Consider the following 24,737-nt stretch of genomic DNA (forward strand, 5'->3'; position numbering starts at 1 on the left):
TTTCTTTTCGGCTGACTTATTTTTAGACTTGTAATTTTCGGTTATTTTGTTTTTGACTTTTTCATTTTCGGCTATTTCGTTTTCGACATCTTTCTTTTTGGCTGACTTACTTTCAATTTTTTCATTTTCGGCTGTTTTGTTTACAACTTTTTCATTTTCGACTTTTTTCTTTTCTGCTGTTTTGTTTTCGACTTCTTTCTTTTCGGCTGTTTCATTTTCGGTTGTTTTGTTTTCAACTTTTTCATTTTCGACTTCATTCTTTTTGGCTGTTTTGTCTTCGACATCTTTCTTTTTAGCTGACTTACTTTCGATTTTTTCATTTTCGGCTGTTTTATTTTCGACATTTTTCTTTTCGGCTGTTTTGTTTTCGACATCTTTCTTTTTAGCAGACTTATTTTCGACTTTTTCATTTTCGGCTGTTATCTTTTCGACATCTTTCTTTTTGGCTGACTTTCTTTCGACTTTTTCATTTTCGGCTATTTCGTTTTCGACATCTTTCTTTTTGGCTGACTTACTTTCGACTTTTTCATTTTCGGCTGTTTTGTTCACAACTTTTTCATTTTCCACTTTTTTCTTTTCTGCTGTTTTGTTTTCGACTTCTTTCTTTTCGGATGTTTCATTTTCGGCTGTTTTGTTTTCAACTTTTTCATTTTTGACTTCATTCTTTTTGGCTGTTTTGTCTTCGACATCTTTCTTTTTGGCTGACTTTCTTTCGACTTTTTCATTTTCGGCTATTTCGTTTTCGACATCTTTCTTTTTAGCTGACTTACTTTCGACTTTTTCATTTTCGGCTGTTTTATTTTCGACATTTTTCTTTTCAGCTGTTTTGTTTTCCACATCTTTCTTTTTAGCAGACTTTCTTTCGACTTTTTCATTTTCGGCTATTTCGTTTTCGACATCTTTCTTTTTGGCTGACTTACTTTCGACTTTTTCATTTTCGGCTGTTTTGTTCACAACTTTTTCATTTTCCACTTTTTTCTTTTCTGCTGTTTTGTTTTCGACTTCTTTCTTTTCGGATGTTTCATTTTCGGCTGTTTTGTTTTCAACTTTTTCATTTTTGACTTCATTCTTTTTGGCTGTTTTGTCTTCGACATCTTTCTTTTTGGCTGACTTTCTTTCGACTTTTTCATTTTCGGCTATTTCGTTTTCGACATCTTTCTTTTTAGCTGACTTACTTTCGACTTTTTCATTTTCGGCTGTTTTATTTTCGACATTTTTCTTTTCAGCTGTTTTGTTTTCCACATCTTTCTTTTTAGCAGACTTATTTTCGACTTTTTCATTTTCGGCTGTTTTGTTTTCGACTTCTTTCTTTTCGGATGTTTCATTTTCGGCTGTTTTGTTTTCAACTTTTTCATTTTTGACTTCATTCTTTTTGGCTGTTTTGTCTTCGACATCTTTCTTTTTGGCTGACTTTCTTTCGACTTTTTCATTTTCGGCTATTTCGTTTTCGACATCTTTCTTTTTGGCTGACTTACTTTCGACTTTTTCATTTTCGGCTGTTTTGTTTACAACTTTTTCATTTTCGACTTTTTTCTTTTCTGCTGTTTTGTTTTCGACTTCTTTCTTTTCGGCTGTTTCATTTTCGGTTGTTTTGTTTTCAACTTTTTCATTTTCGACTTCATTCTTTTTGGCTGTTTTGTCTTCGACATCTTTCTTTTTAGCTGACTTACTTTCGATTTTTTCATTTTCGGCTGTTTTATTTTCGACATTTTTCTTTTCGGCTGTTTTGTTTTCGACATCTTTCTTTTTAGCAGACTTATTTTCGACTTTTTCATTTTCGGCTGTTATCTTTTCGACATCTTTCTTTTTGGCTGACTTTCTTTCGACTTTTTCATTTTCGGCTATTTCGTTTTCGACATCTTTCTTTTTGGCTGACTTACTTTCGACTTTTTCATTTTCGGCTGTTTTGTTCACAACTTTTTCATTTTCCACTTTTTTCTTTTCTGCTGTTTTGTTTTCGACTTCTTTCTTTTCGGATGTTTCATTTTCGGCTGTTTTGTTTTCAACTTTTTCATTTTTGACTTCATTCTTTTTGGCTGTTTTGTCTTCGACATCTTTCTTTTTGGCTGACTTTCTTTCGACTTTTTCATTTTCGGCTATTTCGTTTTCGACATCTTTCTTTTTAGCTGACTTACTTTCGACTTTTTCATTTTCGGCTGTTTTATTTTCGACATTTTTCTTTTCAGCTGTTTTGTTTTCCACATCTTTCTTTTTAGCAGACTTATTTTCGACTTTTTCATTTTCGGCTGTTTTGTTTTCGACTTCTTTCTTTTCGGCTGTTTTGTTTTCGAATTTTTTCTTTATGACTGACTTATTTTCAACAGCCTTATTTGCGGCATTTTTCTTTTCGGCTGATTTGTTTTTGACTTCTTTCTTCTCGGATGTTTTATTATCGACTTCTTTCTCTTCTGGTAATTTATTATCGATTTTTTTCTTTTCGCCTGTATCTGTTTCGGTTAATTCTTCATTACACTTACTTACATCAAATGTCTTTTCAAATTTTTCATGATTGCTGCTTTTTATTTGCATGCATACCTCAGCTTGAATATTTTTCTGCAATAAAATATTTCGTAAATTTGTTATCTTACTTATAAAACTGTCATTACGCTTGACTTTTAATATTTTAGCTACCTGCAAAAAAGTAATGTTTAATAAACGTGTTTACATAAAAATTTTACTTAAATTTTGATTAAAAGGAAAACGAATAAACAAATTTATCGCATAAATAATTATGATAAAAAACATTAGTAATAGAAAAAAAATGTTTTTTAGAAATAGTATAATACAAACAAATTTAAAAAAAAACTTCGATAATGTTAAAAAATGAAACTTTATGGAGAACATTTAAGCAAAATTATGTTAATATTGTACTAATTTCATGCAACAAGAAATTAAACAAAATATTAATATTGAGAAATAATTTGTCTATAAACATTTTTTTCGGCTTCATTGAATACCCGTGTAGAAATGGTGATAGGGTATTGTTGGTGAATTCATTAGCTTACCACGTCTGAAAAAGATTCCGAACTAGAAAAAATAGTTAGTTTCTAGCTGTTTTTGAAGGTCGTTTAGGTGGGGTTTCAATTAAAAGTTTTAGTTTACTTCTATAGCTTCTAAAAATTATTATTTCTTAGTTTTACCGATTTATTATAAAATTATTCATTTCTTTTATAAATTATTCAGAAGGGTAACCAGCAAGCATTAAAAAAAATGTCCTCAATTTCTAAGGTTATTTATGTTTTCATTATATAAGAATTTGGTTACTAATATATTTAACAATAAATTAATATTTAATTATAATAATAAACAATAATTAAAAGTATTTAAGTCGTGTTAGGTTAAAAAATTTCTTTATTCACTCTTATTTAAATAATTTTAATCCATAATAAAATTAGTTTTCGTAATCAAAATTATTATTTAAGTAGAATTTTATAGGGACCCGATTTCTTTTTATATATTATAGATTTTAGTTGAAATCTAGTGGAGGCCACACTAGAGGCAGGGAGAAATAAGGAAATTTCTACACGGGTATGTCAGTGAATGCATTGATGAATAAGTGACTTTTTAATAATATGAGAAAGTGTCTGAGTTTAATGAATTAATGAGTTAATACATTAGTGAGTTACGTAAGTGTGAAGTTAATTTACAGAATAAGTGACTTGTAAACTTACTGATTGATTAAATGTGTGAGTGCGTGAGAGATCGAATGTATTAGCGAATAGGTGTCTATTTTTCTAACAATAAGTATCTTATTAACTTCTGAGGTAAGTAAACAACTGACTGAATAAGTGTGCAATAGATTAGCTAAGTAATTGATTTTGTAGAATTTGTACATGAATTTTACTAAATTTTAAAAAACTATAATTTAAAAAAATGATTGAAATAATTTTTTTAAAAACCCTTGTTATTATGTCTTTAATTTTTATATTCAATTATAATGAGAAATTTTACAAAAAAAAATAATGCACTTGGTATTATAAGGTTTATAAAATTTATGAAACATATCATCTACCGTATCATTTGGAGAGAAAATAATATATCTTAAAAAAAAATTTTAAATAATAAAAAAAATAAATAAATTATTATTATTTATTTATAAATAATATATAAAAAAATGATATATCTGAGATATTAAACCGTAACATCTAGATAATATGCACACTGAAAGAAATGTTTTTGGTATGATAGGAATTTGGTTATGTTTATGAATTTCTGTCAAGTTTTGAGAAACCAAATGTTGTTTTTACCTCAATAGTTAGGTTAAATGAGAAATTTAAAGATGATGAACACTTAACCTATAATTTGTAATATATATGTCAGAATCACACGCACCTATTTTCTGAACGAACAAAACTAATGTCAAATCTGGTTAAAAGGTTAGTGTACTTTACAAATTTTCGTCGAGTTTTAATGGTATGGTTGAAATACCCTATAACTGTTGGGCTGTTTCTATTCCAGCAATACTATATGAGTAATATAACCTAAATTATGTCTGTACTTTCCATATTTTTCCTTCAGTGCATTACATGGTTGCCACAAAATCTAGATTTCAAAATTTCAGGCTTTTTCCAGGTTAAAAATATTAAAAATTCCAGTTAAAAATTTAGGAATTATTTGTGATGCAAAAACAAGTATTTTACAAAACAATGCATTCTTATGTTTATTTTTCTGAAAGTAATATACTTTTGATATTCGATTTTTCAATTCATTTTTTTTAAATAATATAGGTAGTTTTTTCTATTGAATCTACTTTATTTCATACATACTCAAAAGTAAGAATTTAAGTTGCAAAATTAAAAATTAAAAAAAAAAAAATTAAATTAATTTAATTAAATTAAATTATTAAAAAAAAATATAAATAAAATATAAAATAAAAAAAAAATTAATTAAATTAAATTTAATAATTTAATTTATTTATTAAAATAAAATTTATTATTATATATAATAATATTATATTCTATTATATTATATTATATTATATTATATTATATTATATTATATTATATTATTATTATTATATTATTATTATATTATATTATTTATTATTATTTATTTATTTTTTTTATTTTTTTTATTTATTTTTTTTATTTATTTAATTTAATTTAATTTTTTAATTTTTTTTTAATTTTTTATTTTAATTAATTAATTAATTAAATTTATATTTAATATAAATATAAATTTTTTTTTTTATTAAATTATTTAATTTAATTAATTTAATTAAATTAAATTATTAAAAGTTCGCAAAATTAATTTGAAAATATTAAAGTCTTTCTATTTTGAATTTTACTCGGGCCAATATGTAAAATTTGAATATTTATAAAAGCAATAATATTCCTCTTTTTTATAAATAATATATAGAAAAATTAAACATCAAACAATTAACTTTATTTTAATGTGCATTCACATTTTTTTTAGAATATTTTTAAAGTATAAAAACATTATTAATCATCGTGAAGTAATTTTAAGTTAAACTGAAGGCAAAATTTAAACATTTTTATCACATGTAAGACGGAGATCAAAAAAATTTTTAAATGCACATAATGATAAAAAAAATTATATTTTCTGGCACTATTTTTAAAAAATTTCTAAGAGTTTGGAAAATAACCATAAAAATCTAGTTTTCTTATAGAAGTCCTATTGGAGACATTTTTAAAAAAGACTTTGTAGATGAAATTATTTTAGCTATTGCATAAATTCACTTAAATAAAATTGTTATATTTTTAATGATAACTAAGTGCTAAATTTTTACTATGAAAATAGTTAATAATATTATTAGAGAGTAGATTTTATAAAATTAATTGAGATATCAAAAATGTCACTTTCAGAAGAATCAGCCGTAATTAAAACATTGAAGTTTTTGCTGTCTGCTATACATATCCCTATATACTATTATGTGTAATGTGAATATTTAACTTAACTAATAAATAATTTGCAGTTGAATTGCGTCTAGAAATTGACCTCGATGAAAATATATTTTCTTTTATATTTCTCGCTAATTAAAAAGTAGTTATTAGTGCAAAATCATTTCTCACAATTTGTGAAAAATTTTGTTATTTGGTATATAAAATTGCATGTTAACATTTTTAAAGAAAAATAACATGCTGAATGAAATTTTTCTTAATATCTTTTATTAACCCGAAAAATTCCAGAAATTCGTTCAAATTCCATGCCATGCCATTTCCAGGCTTTCCATACTCTTTTTCAATTCCCATGCTATTTCCACCCTATTGAAAATCCCCATATGGGAAACCACATGGGAAACCACTTGGGATCCTATGTCAAACCATATGGGAAATTGAGACAGGATTTTAGTTAGGAATAGACATGGGGAATTTGAACAGTTCATCTATGCATAAAACCATATCAAATCCCACATGTTTTTCCCAGTCAAATCCTAAACCGAATCCCATGTGAAAAACAGTATCATTTATTTATAATTATTTTCCCAAGTCAATCCCCAAGTGAAAAACAGTATCATTTATTTATAATTATTTTTCCATGTCAAATCCTAAACCAAATCCCATGTGAAAAACATTATCCGCCTTATTGAATATCCCTACATGGGAATCCACTTGGAATTGTACAAGGGATTTCACATAGGATTTTATATGGGAATTGACATAGGATTTCATGCAAGATTTCACCTAGGATTTAATATGAGATATCACATAGTATTTTATTAAAGATCCAATGAAGAAATTTTCAAAGGATTAAAAATTATTTAATAAAAAATTAAATAACAAATAGTATTAGTGTTACAAGTCATTAAAAAAGTAAAAAAACGATCATTTGAAACACGTCCTCTCTGCTACAGGTTCTCAGCTTTTATATACTTCCAGAATCGTCTCAACAGCGAGAGAAGTCACTTTCGCCACCTAGCGGTGAAAGTATAGGAGCGACAGTAATCTTTAACATTACTAAGGAAACCATGTGGAATACCACGTAGGATTCCATGTGGTTTCCTACGTGGGGATTTACATGGGATTTTACTTAGGAATTTAAGTAGAAATAAATTCCCAAATGAATTCCTAAGTAAAATCCCATGTAAATCCCCACGTAGGAAACCACATGGAATCCTACGTGGTATTCCACATGGTTTCCTTAGTAATGTTAAAGATTACTGTCGCTCCTATACTTTCACCGCTAGGTGGCGAAAGTGACTTCTCTCGCTGTTGAGACGATTCTGGAGATAAAAAACCAACAGGTTTTAAATTTTTAAAACCATCCCCCCCTCTTAATTTTGAAAATACGGAAAACCGACAATATGGGCTCTTTTCTAAAAGTGACAGTTTTTCTATTAAAAAACCAATTTTTTTACAAGATTAATGATTAGGTACAATTTTATTGTGTCATTTGAAGAAAAAGAATGTAAATTAAACTTATTTAAATTTTTTGACAGTCTCTACTATGAAAAAATTGACGCAATATCCAAATTTTCATTTCGACAATTACAATCATTCATTTTGACAATCCAGGACATCTTAAAGATGAAAAATCAAGAGGTTTTAAATTTTTCCACACCTCCATTTCTAAAATACGGATTACTTTTGCAAATGACCGACAAAATGGGCCCTTTTCATTTTTCTAAAGAACCAATGAAATCAAACAGTTAAATTATCGATAAATTAATGAAAACCGCATGATTCAACTTGTCAAAACATGTAGATTGATAATAAAAAATAAAAAAAAAATTAAGAATTTGCTCAAAAATTACTAAATTGCGATTATCTCGAAAACTAGAACCGACAATATGGGCCCTTTTCATGTGGACGTCCACATATTATGACAGAATTCTGTGAAATTATCAAATATGGCAGTCATAAATACATATTAAAAACCGTTGATATTTTCAATATTCAATATAGTATACACGTTTCAGTGTTACTAATCAAAGAAGTACACTTTAATATTTGAAAAATATATTTATTTACCCATCTATTATTGATTTTCAATTAATAATACTTAAAACTATATTAGTAGCAGAATTTTTACTGCATGTTAGTATTATTGCGATTTTTAAATACGTTTACTGCGCAACGCATACTAAACATAACCTCTTTTTTGACAACCAGCGCGTTATGCGACACCTGATTTTCTGAAATAATGCTCGCACAATAATTGGTGTTTCCTTCATAAATGTCACACAATATTACTCGCGAGTCAACAATAATACATGTGTTGACAATTAGTTTTGAATTTACTTTTTTAACTACAAATAAGTAACGAAATTTGATTGAGTTTAATGATTTGGAAAATATAATAATTGAACTTTAATTTGTAATTGAAAAAACTGCATTTCATTTTTTCGTAAACTTCAGGGTGTCTAGCGAATTATAATTTTTAAATTCCCGGCAAAATCCCGGATTTCCCGGACCAAAAACCAAATTATTCCCGGATTTATTTTTAAGACATTAATAACTATACTATTATAAAATTTCATGATTTTTTAAATACAGTGGAAACTGAATTATCCGAACTAATTCAGGCAGGATCTGATTCAGATAATCGAAAGTTCGGATAATAGAAATTGCAATTATTTTCGTTTATATTTGTGGATAAATGCTTGTTTTGGAATTGTTTTGCAGTATCGAATGGCATTTATGTCTTCTTTTAGATATTTACATTAAAAGTCACTGAGATTCAACTGCAATAAATTAAAAATCATTAGGATTTATATTTAAATTTTCAATTTAAGACTTTAAAGTGTTAAAAACTTATGCAACAATTATATAAATAATAATAATATACGGTCAATTCTACGTCACAAGTATTTTTTATTTATTAAGTTTAGAAAAAAGGTATACGTATACTTCATTTTTCTATTCTATAGGGGACCAATAGTATATTGTGCATCTAGGGAGGAAAATAGAAGATTTCCACGAGGGTGGATTTGCAGTTCGAGGCGTAGCGAGTGCTGCGAGCGAAGACGAGAACTGTAAACACACGAGTGGAAATCATTTTCCTCCCGTGGTGCACATACTATTTTTTCTAACACACGTAAACGGAAAGTACAACCACTTCATAAAAACTTTTAACAACAATAGTGTTTTCAACCGAAAGTTTATTATAATAATAGTATAATTTTTTAAAATGGTTAATTAGTAAAAATTAACAATTTTAACAATAACAATAACAATAAACAACAATTTAACAATTTAAACAAATTAAAAAACAAATATATTACATGTGATTTTGGACAACAGGGAGGTAAAGTACTTTGCTCTCCCCGCTATGACGTCACGGGGAGGTAAAGTATACTTTTCTCTCCCCGTTATGACGTCAGAGGGAGGTAAAGTAACATTCCCTCCCTCTCGTCGGAAAAGACATACTTTCCACCCTCTACACAGGTAAGAAATGATGTACTTTCCGTGCGTGTGTTAGAAAAAATATTTTTTGCAAACTATCCTTATTATTTGTAAAGTATGTATTAGATAAGTTTTCTAAATTCAATAGTTTTAGAGTTATAGATAATTGAAAATAAGTCTACTTTTAAAAATACAAAAAATTGGTTACCTATAAAAAATGCAAAAATAAATTGACAGTAATATATTTTCATCCTAATTGAAAATGTGGACTGAAATTTAACGTGAATTTAACTACTCTTGTAAAAATTTATTTTCTTCAAATTTTGAGGAAATTTTTCTTCGAGTGCCCTTTAAATGTGGTAAAAATTTCAAAACCCTTTGCGATGCTAAATTTTTACTTATTCAAGTTCAAACTTTCACTTTTGCATGCGATTATGTTAAAAATAAAAAGGGTCAACCACAATATCTCATTTTTTGACATGGCAAAAGTTTTAAAGTTTTTACCACATTTAAAGGGCACCTGAAGAAATATTTCCTCAAAATTTGAAGAAAATCTATCGAAAATCAATTTTTAAAGGAGTAGCAGCCGGAGAACTACCTTAAATTGAAATTTTTTTTTATAGATTTTAATGAATTCGCGAAACTTTCTAAAAATTCACGGATATTTTTTTCAATTCCCGGCAATTTCCCGGTTTTTTCCCGGTCGAACTAAATTCCCGGTTTTCCCGTTTTTCCCGGACGCTAGACACCCTGTAAACTTAGACGAGCTTCGCAAAGTTAACCTACACTAAAAATTCGCAGAAATACCCACACTTACCCTATTACAAAAAAGTAGTTTTAAAAATGTTGTCATAAATAAAAGTAAACGAAACATTAGCAAAATTATTCATATTTAATATTATTAAATAATTTTAAAAATATTGCCAAAAAGAACTATAGGTTTTGTATTGAAAATAAAACGCCTTATATTGGCTTATTAGCTAGAAGAAAGATAAATTTGGAAAGGGGAAGCGCCTGCATGGTGGGGGGTCAGTTCTCCTTGCTTTGCGCTCTGAAGCTGCTCCCGTGCCTAAAGCTGTAACTACATAGCGAAAAAAAGTGATAAACGCGAGACGCAGACGCGAAAAAAAACATGGACATTCTTCGCGTTTCGCGTCTGCGTCGCCCGATTATTATTTTTTTCGCTATGTAGTGCTGCCTCTACATTGCGGAAAAAAATTGATAAATGCGCGACGTAGACCAGGATGGCCGCAAGATTGACTTTATCAATTTCCCTGACATTTTACTGACATAACAACGAATTTCCCTGGCAAAAATTTTTTTGTTTAGAGCAAAAAATTGAACATGTGTTGGACGGTACATTTTGAACTTAAATTTATGTTTCATGAGTGACATTAGTCTGCCAAGTGTCTTTGTGTATTCGATAACTTTATGATTTTGTCGGAAAAAAATTTCTGCTTATCTGACACCTAGTTCTTGGTTTTAGGTAATTTCAGTAGTTTTAAAAAACTCTTTTTTAATTATTAAAATTAAATAAATCATTATGAAACCTATTTTCCTTTAAAATAGATGTACTGAGCTATATAAGATAATTTTTCCAAAAGATAATATCCTATTCCAGCTTAGAGAAAAAAAAATAAAAGTCCCCGGGTGTCGCACACCCAGTGTGCGGTTTAAGGATGGATTCGGCAGTGTGCGGTTTAAGGGTTAATTGCCCTGACAAAAAAAATTTTCCTAACATTTCCCTGATTTTACTGACAAAAATTTTTTTTCCTGACATTTCCCTGACTTTACTGACATGTGGCCACCCTGGTAGACGCTAAATTCGAGAAAAATACATGTAAATTTTTCGCGTTTGCGTCGAGCAACGAAAAACGCGCTAAAAATGTATGGTATTTTTGTGCGTCTTGCGTTACCTTTGCCATATAGATGCAGCAGAAGGTGCATCTGCATTGCGAAGAAAAAACGCTATACGCAGAAGCAAAACGCAGAAAGATGACATATTTTCCTCGCGTTTGCGTTTCACGTTTCTCACTTTTTTCTTGTAGTATGCACTAAAAGAGAAATATTGAAGGTACAGGCATAATTTAGGTTATATTACCCATATAGTATTGCTGGAATAGAAACAGCCCAATAGTTAGGGTATTTCAACCATACCATTAGAACTAGTCGAAAATTCCTAAAGCGCACTAACCTCTTAACCAGATTTGACATTAGTTTCGTTTGCTCAAAAAAGAGGTGCGTGTACGTTAACAGGGTTGCCACCGGTCAGGGAAAAGTCAGGGAAAGTAAAATTGGTCATGGAAGTCAGGGAAAAGTCAGGGATTTTTACTAAAAGTACTGGAAAAAATTGAATTTTTAAAATTCATGAGAAAACTCTGAATTTTTTTTCCTTTTTGCCTCTTAAACTATGAAATTACCTCGAATTTTAATACAAAACTTTCAATTTTTTCAATTTCTGACAATAATTTCTTTTTAAATAACTTAATTTTTCAAAAAATATCATAAAATTATGACTTATAAATTATTTAATGAATAATTTTTACAATTTTCATAAATACTAGATTAATAGAAGAATTATATTAAAAAAAACTAAAAAAAAATTGAATTTTTGAAAAGTTACAAATGATTCCAGAAATTCAATTATTTTCAAAAAATACAAAAATTCTTCGCAGAATTTCAATTATGTTCAAAAATTTTAAAAAAATTCTCGTCAAAATTTCAATTATCCTTAATTCTTTATAAATAATAAAATTCTTCATCGAAATTAAATTATTTTAAAAAATTTTAATAAAATTCTTGTCAAAATTCCACAGGAATTCAATTATTCAATATTTAATAAATTTCTTTGAAATAATTCAATTATTTTCATAAGTAATAAAATTTTCACGCAGGAATTCAATTATTTAAAATACAAAAGTCAAAAGTAATAAAATTCTTCCCAAAAATCCAATTATATTCAAAAATTAAAAAAAAAATCTTGTTAAAATTCCAAGCATCTTTATAAATAATAAAATTCTTCCCCGACATTGAATTATTTTATGAAAATTTTAATTATTTTGATAAATAATAAAACTCATCGCAGAATTTTAATTATTTTTTATACAATATTTTAATCAAATTCCTCGATAAATGTAATTATTCTTAAAAATTTTATTAAAACTTGTCAAATGTATTCAACTATTTAAAAATTTATTGATAAAATTCTTTATGAGAATTCAGTTTCAACAAACATTTAATTATTCAATAAATTATTTGTTTATTTATTTAAATAATTGAATTTTTCTAGAATTTTCTAATAAAAATTGATTTAAATATGAATTAACGAATAATCGATTTATTATTATTTATGAAAATAATTGAATTATTGTAACGAATTTTATTACATTTTTTCCAAATACTGTTTTTTGATTAAAATTAAGGTCCAATTACATTTTTTTTAAATAATTGAATTTTTTTGTGAAATTGTACTGTTTGTAAAATTAATTGAATTCTTGCGAAGGATTTTTTTAGAATTTTTGTAAATAATTAACTTATTTTAAAAAATTTTATGATTTAAATTATTAAAAAACATGAAGAAGGCGATCACTCCGAGTCGAAGACTCGAAGTGATCGCCGTCTTCATGTTTTTTAATAATTTTCTTAAAAGTTGTAGAATTTCGAAAAAGTTTGAATTTGAATGTTTCGAAGAATTTTAATTCCTACAGAAAAATAATAATGATTAAATATTAATTTTAGAAAGAAGTTATTGATGTTTTCGAATAATTTTACATTAAGGAAATTTGTAAATAAATGTAATAGAACATTTTTTTGATTATCTAATAATTTTTAGAGTGAATCAGAATATTCTTTAGGGTCAGGGAAAAAGTGAAAATTTTGTCTGGAAATCAGGGAAAAGTCAGGGAAAAATAAAATAAAATATTTGTGGCCGGGGTTACTTGGGGTTACTTGGCGCACTTTTTACTCTTTGTTGTTTAACTAAAACATTTTTGCTTTTTTTAAATTCCTATTGCACGGAAAACTTACTGTAACATCTTAACTTCAATTTAAAACAAAAAAAAATTGCAATCTATTTGATAGTTTTTTTTTATACCACTTTATTCAAAGTAAAGTGCGCCAAGCAACCCCGGGCCGGGGTTGCTTGGCGCACCACCCGGGGTTGCCTGGCGCATGACTGAAATTAATTAAATTATACGATTTAAAGTTGAAATATTATATGATATAGTAAAATAAGATTTTTACTGTCATTTTACAATAAAAAAAATTAAAAAAGGATCATATTTAATTACAATTAAGAACATTTTTTGTGTATTCGTAAAAATATAGAAAACTTTTATAAAATATATGCTATGAATTTTTAAAAAACGCACCCTTCACTAAAATTTTTAAACAAAATAATTATATTTTTAATAAAGAAATAATAATTTATAAAATTTTAACATTTGAGATCTTTTATGGTATATAACTAAACCATTTTCTAAAGCAAATGTAACCCCAGCCAAACCGCGCCAAGTAACCCCGGAGGTACTTTTTATATATTTATAAAGTTTTTATTAATAACATTAATAAAAATCAAAGATTCTTTATTATCCCTAGAAAACAAATAGTCAGAGCTCAAAACTTGATATTTGAGCTTTATTTTAAATCATTTCCTAAAAAGATATAACAAAAAAATGAGGAGGTCAAAAATTTACTTTCGAGTACCAAAATCAATTATTTTAATCTATACGCCACAATAATTAATGAATAAAAATGAAACTTTGTACAAACTTAGAGTTCATTAAGTACTTGAACTTGAGTGGAGAGAAAAAATTATTCAACTCAAAATTTTTGAAAAAACTCGAGTGCGCCAAGCAACCCCTGCGCCAAGTAACCCCGGTCTCCCCTACACGGAAAGAAATCTGGTAAAATAATATCATTTGAGAAACCGATAGAGTTTTAGGATCAATAGTCCAATAGAATTTAACCATCTAACGCGACTAATATTAATATGAAAACATGAAAATATTCTAAAAGAGCTTCAGATAGAAATAAAGCAAAAGCCAGTTGTAAAATTTCCATCTATTTGATGTAAAAAAGGCTCGTAGGCCTTATTACAGTTTCAGCACAAGTCACCTGTTACTATTCCATCGGCCACCACTATTTTTCAGGCCGAGTTTGTACAACACAAACTAACCTTTATATACCTGCATGAACACATACACACAAGCAATGCCCCGCCGTATTGCCGTGCCATCTAGTGTATTGCTTGTATGTATGTGTCCATGCAGGTATATGTATAAAGGTTAGTTTGTGTTGTACAAACTCGGCCTGAAAAATAGTGGTGGCCGATGGAATAGTAACAGGTGACTTCTGCTGAAACTGTAATAAGGCCTACGAGCATTTTTCACATCAAATAGATGGAAATTTTACAACTGGCTTTTGCTTTCTTTCTATCGCAGCTCTTTTAGAATATTTTCATGTTTTCATATTAATATTAGTCGCGTTAGATGGTTAAATTCTATTGGACTATTGATCCTAAAACTCTATCGGCTTCTCAAATGATATTATTTTACCAGATTTCTTTCCGTGTACACTCTAAAAAATTTCGTTGTTAATTTACAACGTCTGACGTTGGAAATAATTTGCTTCACGTCCAACGTAGTAAGTTTACAAGCTGCTAATACGTATTAAAACATAACTTTAATGCAATTTTACAATCAGCGTGTTAAATTGCATTCAGATTATGTTTTAATACGTACTAGCAGCTTGTAAACTTACTACGTTGGACGTGAAGCAAATTATTTCCAACGTCCGACGTTGTAAATTAACAACGAAATTTTTTAGAGTGTAACTATTGAGGTAAAATCAAAATTTGGTTTCTCAAAACTTGACAGAAATTCATAAACATAACCAAATTCCTAACATACCGGAATCATTTCTTTCAGTGTGTAGAGACAACTTGATGCAATGTTTAAATGATTGCGTTGAATAATAAAAGAGAAAGAAACTCAATGTAAAAATCCAATCTCAGCTCGGCTACCTGCCTGCGGGCAAAGAGGGTAAGGAGAAAGTATGAGTGTGATCGGTAACAAAAATTTGAATTCTCTTTCTCGCTCACACTCAATGTGTCCTCCTGACGCCGTCAGCCCACAGACAGGCAGCCGAGCTGTAACCGTCATATTGGTGGCAAATCCATACTTTGATCTAAGAGACTTAGCGGGGCATTTTATTGTGACGCTTCCTATAGTTAACTATGAGTCACTTTACACCCGAGAGGATAAGAGCCGAATACACCCGTATTCGTATTTTACCCTTTCTGGTGTAAAGTGACTCATATCTAAACTACTGTAGAAAATCATCATAATTTTTTTTAAAAAAGGGAGAAAATGAATAAATATACCATCCTAAAGCTTATAAAATTCTACATTAAATGATATACATTTGAAAGTTTTAATAAATTACACAAAGATTCTAGTGGTAGACAAATTAAAAAAAAATGAAAAATTTTTTTTATGATTTTGTTAACTTCTGCATATTTTTTAAAAATTACAAACGAAATTTGAAACTTTAATAGATGTCACCATTCAAGTCTCATCTTAAATTTAAGACCAAAAAAGTTAAATCTTATTCGGTTCGCGAGATATTAAAAATGTCAGAGCATGTTTTTGGACAAATGCATTGAATTATTTAATTATGTACGTTTTTTGACTGAAAATACACGGCCGTTTATAATGATATCTCGTAAATCGAGAAAGATTTTTTTAACTTTTTTAATCTTAAATTAAAGATAAGACTTAAATGATGACATCTATTTAAGTTTCAAATTTTATCTGAATTTTTTAAAAAATATTCAAAAGTTTAAAAAATTGTCACACAAATTTTTATTTTTTAATTGTTTTAAAAAAAATGTTTGTTTGCTAGAATCTTTGTGTAATTTACTAAAATCAAACGGTATATTTGTTAATTTTCTTACATTTTTTTATATAGAAATGGTGATTTAAAGATTGGTATGTTTTTGGTCAGGTGTCAGTAATTTCCGACGGTAGTGCGTCACGAAAAAGCGTCTCGTTTATGGCTGTTTCCAGAATAGATAGACGCATACTGATTCCACACTTATCCAGTCGCTCCGCTTTTCTGTGGCGCTTTGCGTGAGACAGAAAAAGATAGAGATAGTCTCTGTCTTTTTCTATCTCACGCAAACCGCCACGGAAAAGCGGAGCGACTGGGTAAGTGTGGAATCAGCATTAACCAAATGGGAATGCGTTTGCGCCAGCTTTGCGTCTATCTATTCTGGAAACAGCCTATAGCATCTTAGATCGAAGTGTGGATTTCCCATTAGATAATGAGTCAGGCTGGAGTCCCATGATAGCGTTTTGCGTTGCGTTTTGTAACTAGGCAATGAGTGTGAGAGAGATACAGATATATGTTTGCTCTATTTGCACTCATGGCCTAGTTACAAAACGCAACGCAAAACGGTGCCATGGGACTGCGGCCTCAGGCTGGAGTCCCATGGCAGCGTTTTGCGTTGCGTTTTGTAACTAGGCCATGAGTGCAAATATAGCGAACCTATATCTTCATCTCTCTCACACTCATGTCCTAGTTACAAAACGCAACGCAAAACAGTGCCATGGGATTGCACCCTTAATTATTATTTACGTGTGTATGTTAATATGTTTTTAACTTGAGTGAATCTAATCAAGAAAGTAGTTTTAGTGATAAGGAGTGAGAGAAAGAGTGATTGAAAGAATGTGTGAGAGGTTGAATGCATGAACGAATCAGTGAATAAGTATGTAAGAGAGTGACTGACTGAGAGATTGGGATATTCAAATAAATTGCAAACGAAATTATTAAGGATTAATTTGTAGTACTTACTTTCGTTGAAATGCAACGAATGCTCTCGTTTCCCGAGGAAGAAGACAGCACTTCCTGCAAAGCTCTAGTTATTTTGCACTCTCGATCCATCACAATTTCGAAAATTGATAATCAAAATTAAAACAATACACACAAAAACACTGTAGTCTTGAAATTTACATTAACTGTTTTTTGTGGTTTTAAAAAGTAAAATTGTTTCTTAAAAGAAAGTTTATTAAAGAAAGTAATTACTAAAAACACCAAAATTAATAAAATATGCACAAAAACACTGTAGTCTGGTAATTTACACAAAGTGTTTTTTGTGGTTTTAAAAAGTAAAATTGTTTCTTAAAAGAAAGTTTATTAAAGAAAGTAATTACTAAAAACACTAGAGTTAAAATAATATGCACAAAAACACTGTAGTCTTGCAATATTTACACAAAGTGTTTTTTGTGATTTTAAAAAGTAAAATTGTTTCTTAAAAGAAAGTTTATTAAAGAAAGTAATTACTAAAAACACTAGAGTTAAAATAATATGCACAAAAACACTGTAGTCTTGCAATATTTACACAAAGTGTTTTTTGTGATTTTAAAAAGTAAAATTGTTTCTTAAAAGAAAGTTTATTAAAGAAAGTAATTACTAAAAACACCAAAATTAATAAAATATGCACAAAAACACTGTAACTTTGCAATTTACACAATGTGTTTTTTGTGATTTTAAAAAATAAATTTTTTTTAAAGAAAATTGATTAACAAAAACACCACAGTCTGTTATAATAACGATTGCAAAGTGTTCTTGATTTATTTCGCGCTTATTTATATATTTCTTTAATGAAAATATATGAAAGAATAATCCTGATTCTCAAAATGTGTCACCTCTGTAAGCGTCAGAATCGGAGTGGCCGAAATATGGAGACGCTGCGCCAAAGTGGCCCAAGCTGCGCAAACGCTATGTTAGTATTTGCGCAGCTTGGGCCCACGTCAGCATACGTAGTAGGCGCGGGGCGCATGCTTATTCCCCAAATTTCAATTTCCTAATGTTCAAAACATCAAAACTCTTATCAGTTTTCGAAATTTCATTCAATATAATTTATAATTTAAAACGAAAAATAATGGGACGGTTTTTTATTTTTCATTATAAATCATGTTAGTTTTTAATTATTTTATCTTAAGTAACAATTAATTTCTTAAAAATTTAGGCACATGAAAATTAGAGATGAATTTAACTTGGAAAAAATTTCTTTTTTAATTTTTCGTATTTAAAAACGTTGCGGACTTCAGCTTCATATATTTTGAAGGTTTGAAAATTATGTCAAATGGCATTTAATTATTTAAACAAATTTTTTTTAACTCTTTGTCAGATTTCAATTGTTTTCAATTTTTTAATGAAATTTAATTATTTTTAAAAAGTTTTTAAAAGTTCTGAAAAAATTCAATTGTTTAAAAAAATTTGAATAAAATTCTTCACAAGAAATTAATTATTTTCATAAATAATAATATTTTTCTCTGAAATTCAATTATTTTTACAAATAAAATTATTTACATGAATTCAATTCTTTAAAAAGATTTTTAATAAAATTCGTTGCAAGAATTCAATTTTAAATAAAATGATAGAAAATTGCAATTATTCTTACAATTTTTGTTTAAATTCGCCGAAAGGATTCAATTGTTATTAAAAACTTTGATAGAATTCTTCATAAAAATTCAAATTTAAAAAATATGCAATTACTGAATAAATTATTTATTTTTGTATTTAAATAATTGAATTCTCGGGAAATTTTTTAATTAAAATTGATTAAAAAATGAATTTCACTTAAAATTTCAAATTATAATTGAATACTAAAAACATTATAGCGTGAATTTTTAGAAATAATTGAATTTGGAAAAGGGTTAAAATTAAAATCTTTGAAAATTTGAATTTTTAGTTAGAATATTCTTATGAAATAAAATAATGATGCCAACAAAAACATCTTTGATGCAAAAATTTCCGCCAAGTAAAAATTTTGGAAATGTCGAAATAATTAGTGAAATAAAAATTTACCAAGTAAAATTTGTAACGAATGTATTCAATTGTATTCAATTGTAACAAATGTGGAATTTAATTTAATTATTAACATAATCAGCTAATGAAATATAATTGTTCGTCTTAATAAAAATTTTCTATTTGAAGCAATTTTAAGATCTTGGCGTCAATAATGTTTATAACTTATAATTAATGAAAGTATTGACGCCAAGATCTTAAAATTGCTTCAAATAGAAATTTTTTATTAAGACGAACAATTGGATTTCATTAGCTGATTATGTTAATAATTAAATTAAATTCTACATTTGTTACAATTGAATACAATTGAATAGGTACATTCGTTACAAATTTTACTTGGTAAATTTTTATTTCACTAATTATTTCGACATTTCCAAAATTTTTACTTGGCGGAAATTTTTGCATCAAAGATGTTTTTGTTGGCATTGAAATACTTTTTGCATCATAATTAAATTCTAGGGTCTTTTATAAAACTGTTTAGTAGTTTAGGCTTTACATTTATCTAGATGTCAAATCCAATTTTTTAAAGAAAAATATAAATATTTCAATATTTGAATTTTTCTAAAAAAATAAAATTTTTTGATATTTAGACAAACGCAGAGACTAAACTTCTAAACGGATATGTAAAATATTTTAGAATATTATTGATTGGATTAGAATCTGGATATATATTGCAGGAAATTTTAATAGACTTTGTATTTTTTGAAATATTCGGATTTTTCTTAAAAAAATGAATTTTTTGACATTTAGACAAACGCAGAGACTAAACTTCTAAACGGATATATAAAATATTCTAGATTATTGTTAATTGGGTTAAAATTTCGATATATATTGCAAGAAATTTAAATACACTTCGTATTTATTAAAATATTTTTATTTTTCTATAAAAAATTGAATTTTTCGACATTTAGACAAACGTAGAGACTAAATTACTTAACAGATTTGTAAAATATTCTAGAATATTATTGATTGGAGTATAATCTTGATATATATTGTAGGAAATTTAAATGCACTAAAAAGTTTAGTCTCTACGTTTGTCTAAATATCAAAAAATTTTATTTTTTTTAAGAAAAATCAAAATTTTTCAAAAAATACGAAGTGTATTAAAATTTCCTGAAATATATATCGATATTTTAACCCAATCAATGATATTATAGAATATTTTGCACTTCCGTTTAGAAGTTTGCTCTCTGCGTTTGTCTAAATGTCAAAATATTCCATTTTTTTGAGAAAAATCCAAATTTTTCAAAAAATACGAAGTATATTAAAATTTCCTGAAATGTATATCGAGATTTTAACCTAATTAATAATATTCTAAAATATTTTAGAAATCCATTTAGGAGTTTACGCTCCACGTTTGTCTAAATCTCAAAAAATCGATAATTTTTCGGTTTTCCTAGCTTAAATTCTATAAAAGTATCAAAAATATTCAAATAAACTTGACAGAATTCTTTCTTTTTTGATTCTTTATCCAACAAAAAAAGAATGAGCCAAATCGGTTAAGATTTACTCGAGTTATTCAATTTTATCGAAAAATAGCCGATATTTCGAGAATATATATTCGCGGTTTTTGTTTTTTACTTGGCGGCGATTCTCTACCGCGAATCTTGATATTATTAATTTGTCATCTTGAATTTATTCGACTCAGAGTGATCGATTTCTTCATATTTTATAATAATATTCTCAGAAGTTATTGAATTTTAGAATTTTAATTCCTATAGAAAAATAATAATGATTAAATATTTATTTAAAAAATAAGTTATTAATGTTCTTCAGGGTCAGGGAAGAAGTGAAAATTTTGTCTAGAAATTAGGGAAAAGTCAGGGGAAAAAAAATTTAAATTTTGTGGCAACCCTGTGTATAATATTATTTCATATTACGATTAACATAATTTAAATTAACCTATACTTAAACAAAAATATTTATTTTATTATAGAAAGAGTTAAAAATCAATATTGCACGGAGAGAGAATATATATTAAATTTTGTAAAAATATTTTCAAATTGGGGAAAAAGTGCGACAAAGCGAAATTTTGATATAAAAAATACTAAACTTTAAAAAAGTTTTGTTGAAATTTATTAAAGTTATATTAGAATTTAATTAATATTCTTGATATTTGATATAATTATACTAAATTTCAAGTAAGTTTTTTTAAAGTTTAGTATTTTTTATATCAAAATTTCGCTTTGTCGCACTTTTTCCTAAATTTGAAAATATTTTTACAAAATTTAATATATATTCTCTCTCCGTGTGTAGATACCAGTTTCTTTAATCAAATGACAAATTGAAATGATTTTTTGATGGATCAAAAAAATTATTTTTTTAAATTTGAGTAAAATTTTTAAATTATTGAATATTGAAGAGCAAAATATGGAAAATTCAAGGACAAAAGTTCCAGGACATTTAAGGACATTTCAGGACATTTTTTTAAATTTCAGGACATTTCCAGGAATTTCAGGACTTCAAGGACCAGTTCCCTGGTTAAAAAACCGGACAGATTTCGGACTAATCCGAAATTTGTCCGAAACAATGCGGTTTATGGTCAGGTTTTTGTCACCCGAAATTAATCCGGAAAAATCCGAACTCTATACGGTTTGTGAACAACTAGTGAATACGGAGTTGGTCCGATGAAGTCCGAAATTAATATCAGTTAATTTTAACTAGTGAATCCGGAATTAGTCTGAAGCAATCAAAAATTAGTCCGAACAATTTAGTGAATATTAATAAAAAATAATTATACAAGTTAGACATATTAATTATTATTACTTTATGGTACATTCAACATATTTTTCGATTTACCTATCGCAATTTTGTTTACATTAACTTAAAATTTCTAACGCTTGGGGATTCGAACCTACACCTATCTAACCCCAGTAAAAAAGGATTTTTTGATATAGCATTTTGGACAATTGAGCAAGCCGTCTGCTCAATTGTCCAAACGGCATTTGGACAATTGGACTGGTTGCTCTATTATCCGATGCATTGGATCCAATCATCCCAAATGTTTTTCGTGGCTAAAAAACTGCTGAACTGCTCTGATAATAGAGCAACCAGTCCAATTTGTAAAAACAAATTATGACTGCAGAATTAAATATTTTATTTACCGTAAGTAAATACCCTGAATAAAAACTGGGACCGATTTCAGACTAATCCGGAATTTGTCCGCAACAATGCGGTTTATTGTGGAGTTTTTTCACCATGAATTAAGTTTGAAATCAATACCGTTTTTTATCACTATTGAATCCGTAATTAGTCCGGTTTAGTCTGCAGTTAGTCAGATCATATGCAACTAGTAAATACAGAAGTAATCCGGTTGGTTTAACCAGTGAATCCGCAGCTAATCCGAAACAGTCTGCTTATGGACAGGTTTTTGTTCTAAAATCATTCCGGATTAAGTCTTTGAATTGGATTGAATATGGATTGTATTGAACTGTCTGTGGATTGTATATATTAACAAATTCTTATAATAATAAGACTTATTTTCGGACTGGGGTGTTTTGATCGGATATTATTCAGATTGACGCTGACTATTACCGAATTCTTTGCATACAGATTTCGTATTGTTCCATACTTGTTTCGGATTAAATCTTTTAACTGGATTAAATTCTGAATATTGCAGACTGATTTCGTATTCTTTACATACTGATTTCGGATTATTTCGTATTTATTTTAGATGAGTTTTTTGACGGACATAATTTCGGATTGTTGCGTAATAATTACGGACTTAAATCAGACATTTAAGATTATTCCAGACTATAGATAGATTAACACAGATCATTTCCGTACAATTATCGGACTAATCCACACTAATATGCCGGATTTAATTCGGATTAGTCCGACATTTTTACCAGGGATATAATATGATTCGGGAGACCGCCTATTACTCGATTCTTAGCATACATATTGTTTACATATTGTTTCGTATTTGTTTCGGAATAGGATTTTGCCGCATTTAATTTCAAATTGTTGCGGACTAATACCTGATTTCTAGCTTACAGAGTTCGGACTGCTCCGGACATTTTGCGGATTAAGTTTTTTTAACTAGATTAAATTCGGTTTGTTACGGACTGATTCCGTATTCTTTACATATTGATATCGGATAATTCCGTACTTATTTTAGAAAAATTCTTCACCGGTCATAAATTCTGATTGTTGCGGACTAATTACGGACTGAATTCGTAGACATTCAGGATTACTCCGGAGTGTTTTCGGATTCAGGTTTTCGTTCGGATTGATATCAGACTAGCGCGGATCATTTTCGGACCTTTTTCGTATAATTTTCGGACTAATCCGTACTAATCTGTCCGTATTTAATCCGGAATTAGTCCGAAATTTTTACCAAGGTTGACAACCTATTTTTTTCTTTGAAAGTTTTGTGAAACTAAAAATTGAAAGTAAAAATAACAAAAATCTTTTTCTTAAACAAATTAGTACGTAATCTGTGTTAAATACCCATAGAAATATGTGTGGAAATAATGAAATTTTTTCGCCAAATTACATTAAAAAAAAAAGAACCACAATTAAAAAAAAATTCATACAAAAATTCAAGTAGAATTTAGGCCGTAAAATCTACGGGAATTTCTAGTAAAATTCTTATAGGAATCGTAATAATTGCTAAAAATTTTATTAAAATAATTTCCTACCACTTTTCAGAACGAATTTTGTACAAAATTCTAGATAATTCTTAGTCAATATTTCAGAAATAATTTCTTGTAAAAATGTCGCTATTATTTCGGTAGTAATTCCACATGTAATAAATGCTGAAAAATTTTTTTAAATAATTTTCCAATGCTTTTCTGAAAGAATTTTGTACCGAATCATTATACGAGTCATTCCTAGAAAATTTCGTTCTGAAAAGTGGTAAAAATTTGTATTTTCAATTTTTTTCTTTTAAATTAAAAAAAAAATAATTGAATTTGGGAGGAATTACATGTGAAATTTTGAGAAATATCTAAATTTCATACGGTTTTTCATTGAAATTATTTTAAATTTTAATTCTTGTGAAAAATTAATAAGAGTAAGTTTTTAAATTTTTGTTTAACAAAAAGTATTGAAGTTTTGAATAATTTAATTCGAAAATTCCGAAAAACTGTTTCTTAAAAAAATGCAATATAATATTTTTTTAATTACTCTATTTTCGAAAATTTATTTGTTTATTTAGTTATAAAGAATACAAAAAAATAGTAAGAACCTTTGCAAAAGTTAAAAATTTTAAACTGTTTCAAAAAAACTTGTCCTGAACGGTGAAAACTTTATTTTGTCAACTTTCATAAAAGACCGGATTTAATTTAAAAATTCTGCATTAATAAATTGTTTATTTATTTGTAAATTATACCAAAAAATTGTTAGTACCTTCGTAAAGGTAAATAACCTATAATAAACGGTGAAAACGCATAAGTCTTTATCTCCCACTAATACACTGTAAAGAAATTAGGAAGTTAACGGACTCGGGAGTTGGGAGTGGAATTTTTCGAGTTAAAAATAAACTCCAAAAGAGATTTAATTTGCTAATTCCTTTCATCAACATTCGTACGAGTTATTTATTCATTGGGGAGTTAG

The 24,737-nt window shown here is 27.8% G+C and overlaps 2 protein-coding genes across 5 annotated transcripts in view; one reads left to right on the forward strand and one right to left on the reverse strand.

Moving 5' to 3' along the window:
- LOC122504100 overlaps positions 1-24,737 on the forward strand; it is a 220,141-nt gene that overhangs the window by 49,931 nt on the left and 145,473 nt on the right. The window lies entirely within an intron of this gene.
- On the reverse strand, positions 23-18,150 carry LOC122503806 (axoneme-associated protein mst101(2)-like). Its single transcript, XM_043614516.1, has 3 exons — positions 17,160-18,150; positions 111-2,553; positions 23-27 (listed from the first exon to the last, which is right to left on the reverse strand). Exons 1-3 carry the CDS (start codon positions 17,247-17,249, stop codon positions 23-25), a joined length of 2,538 nt encoding a protein of 845 aa, XP_043470451.1. The 5' UTR covers positions 17,250-18,150.

This window comes from Leptopilina heterotoma, unplaced genomic scaffold (genome assembly GCF_015476425.1).
Source record: "Leptopilina heterotoma isolate Lh14 unplaced genomic scaffold, ASM1547642v1 Lhet_11, whole genome shotgun sequence".
NCBI classification, from domain to species: domain Eukaryota; kingdom Metazoa; phylum Arthropoda; class Insecta; order Hymenoptera; family Figitidae; genus Leptopilina; species Leptopilina heterotoma.

Bases quoted from the DNA above. Each gene is read 5' to 3' on its own strand.
- LOC122503806 (XM_043614516.1), bottom strand. From the start codon at position 17,249: ATGGATCGAGAGTGCAAAATAACTAGAGCTTTGCAGGAAGTGCTGTCT. The intron at 2,554-17,159 runs GTAAGTACTACA...ATTTTATTGCAG, and splicing joins TTCGTTGCATTTCAACGAAA to AAAAATATTCAAGCTGAGGT.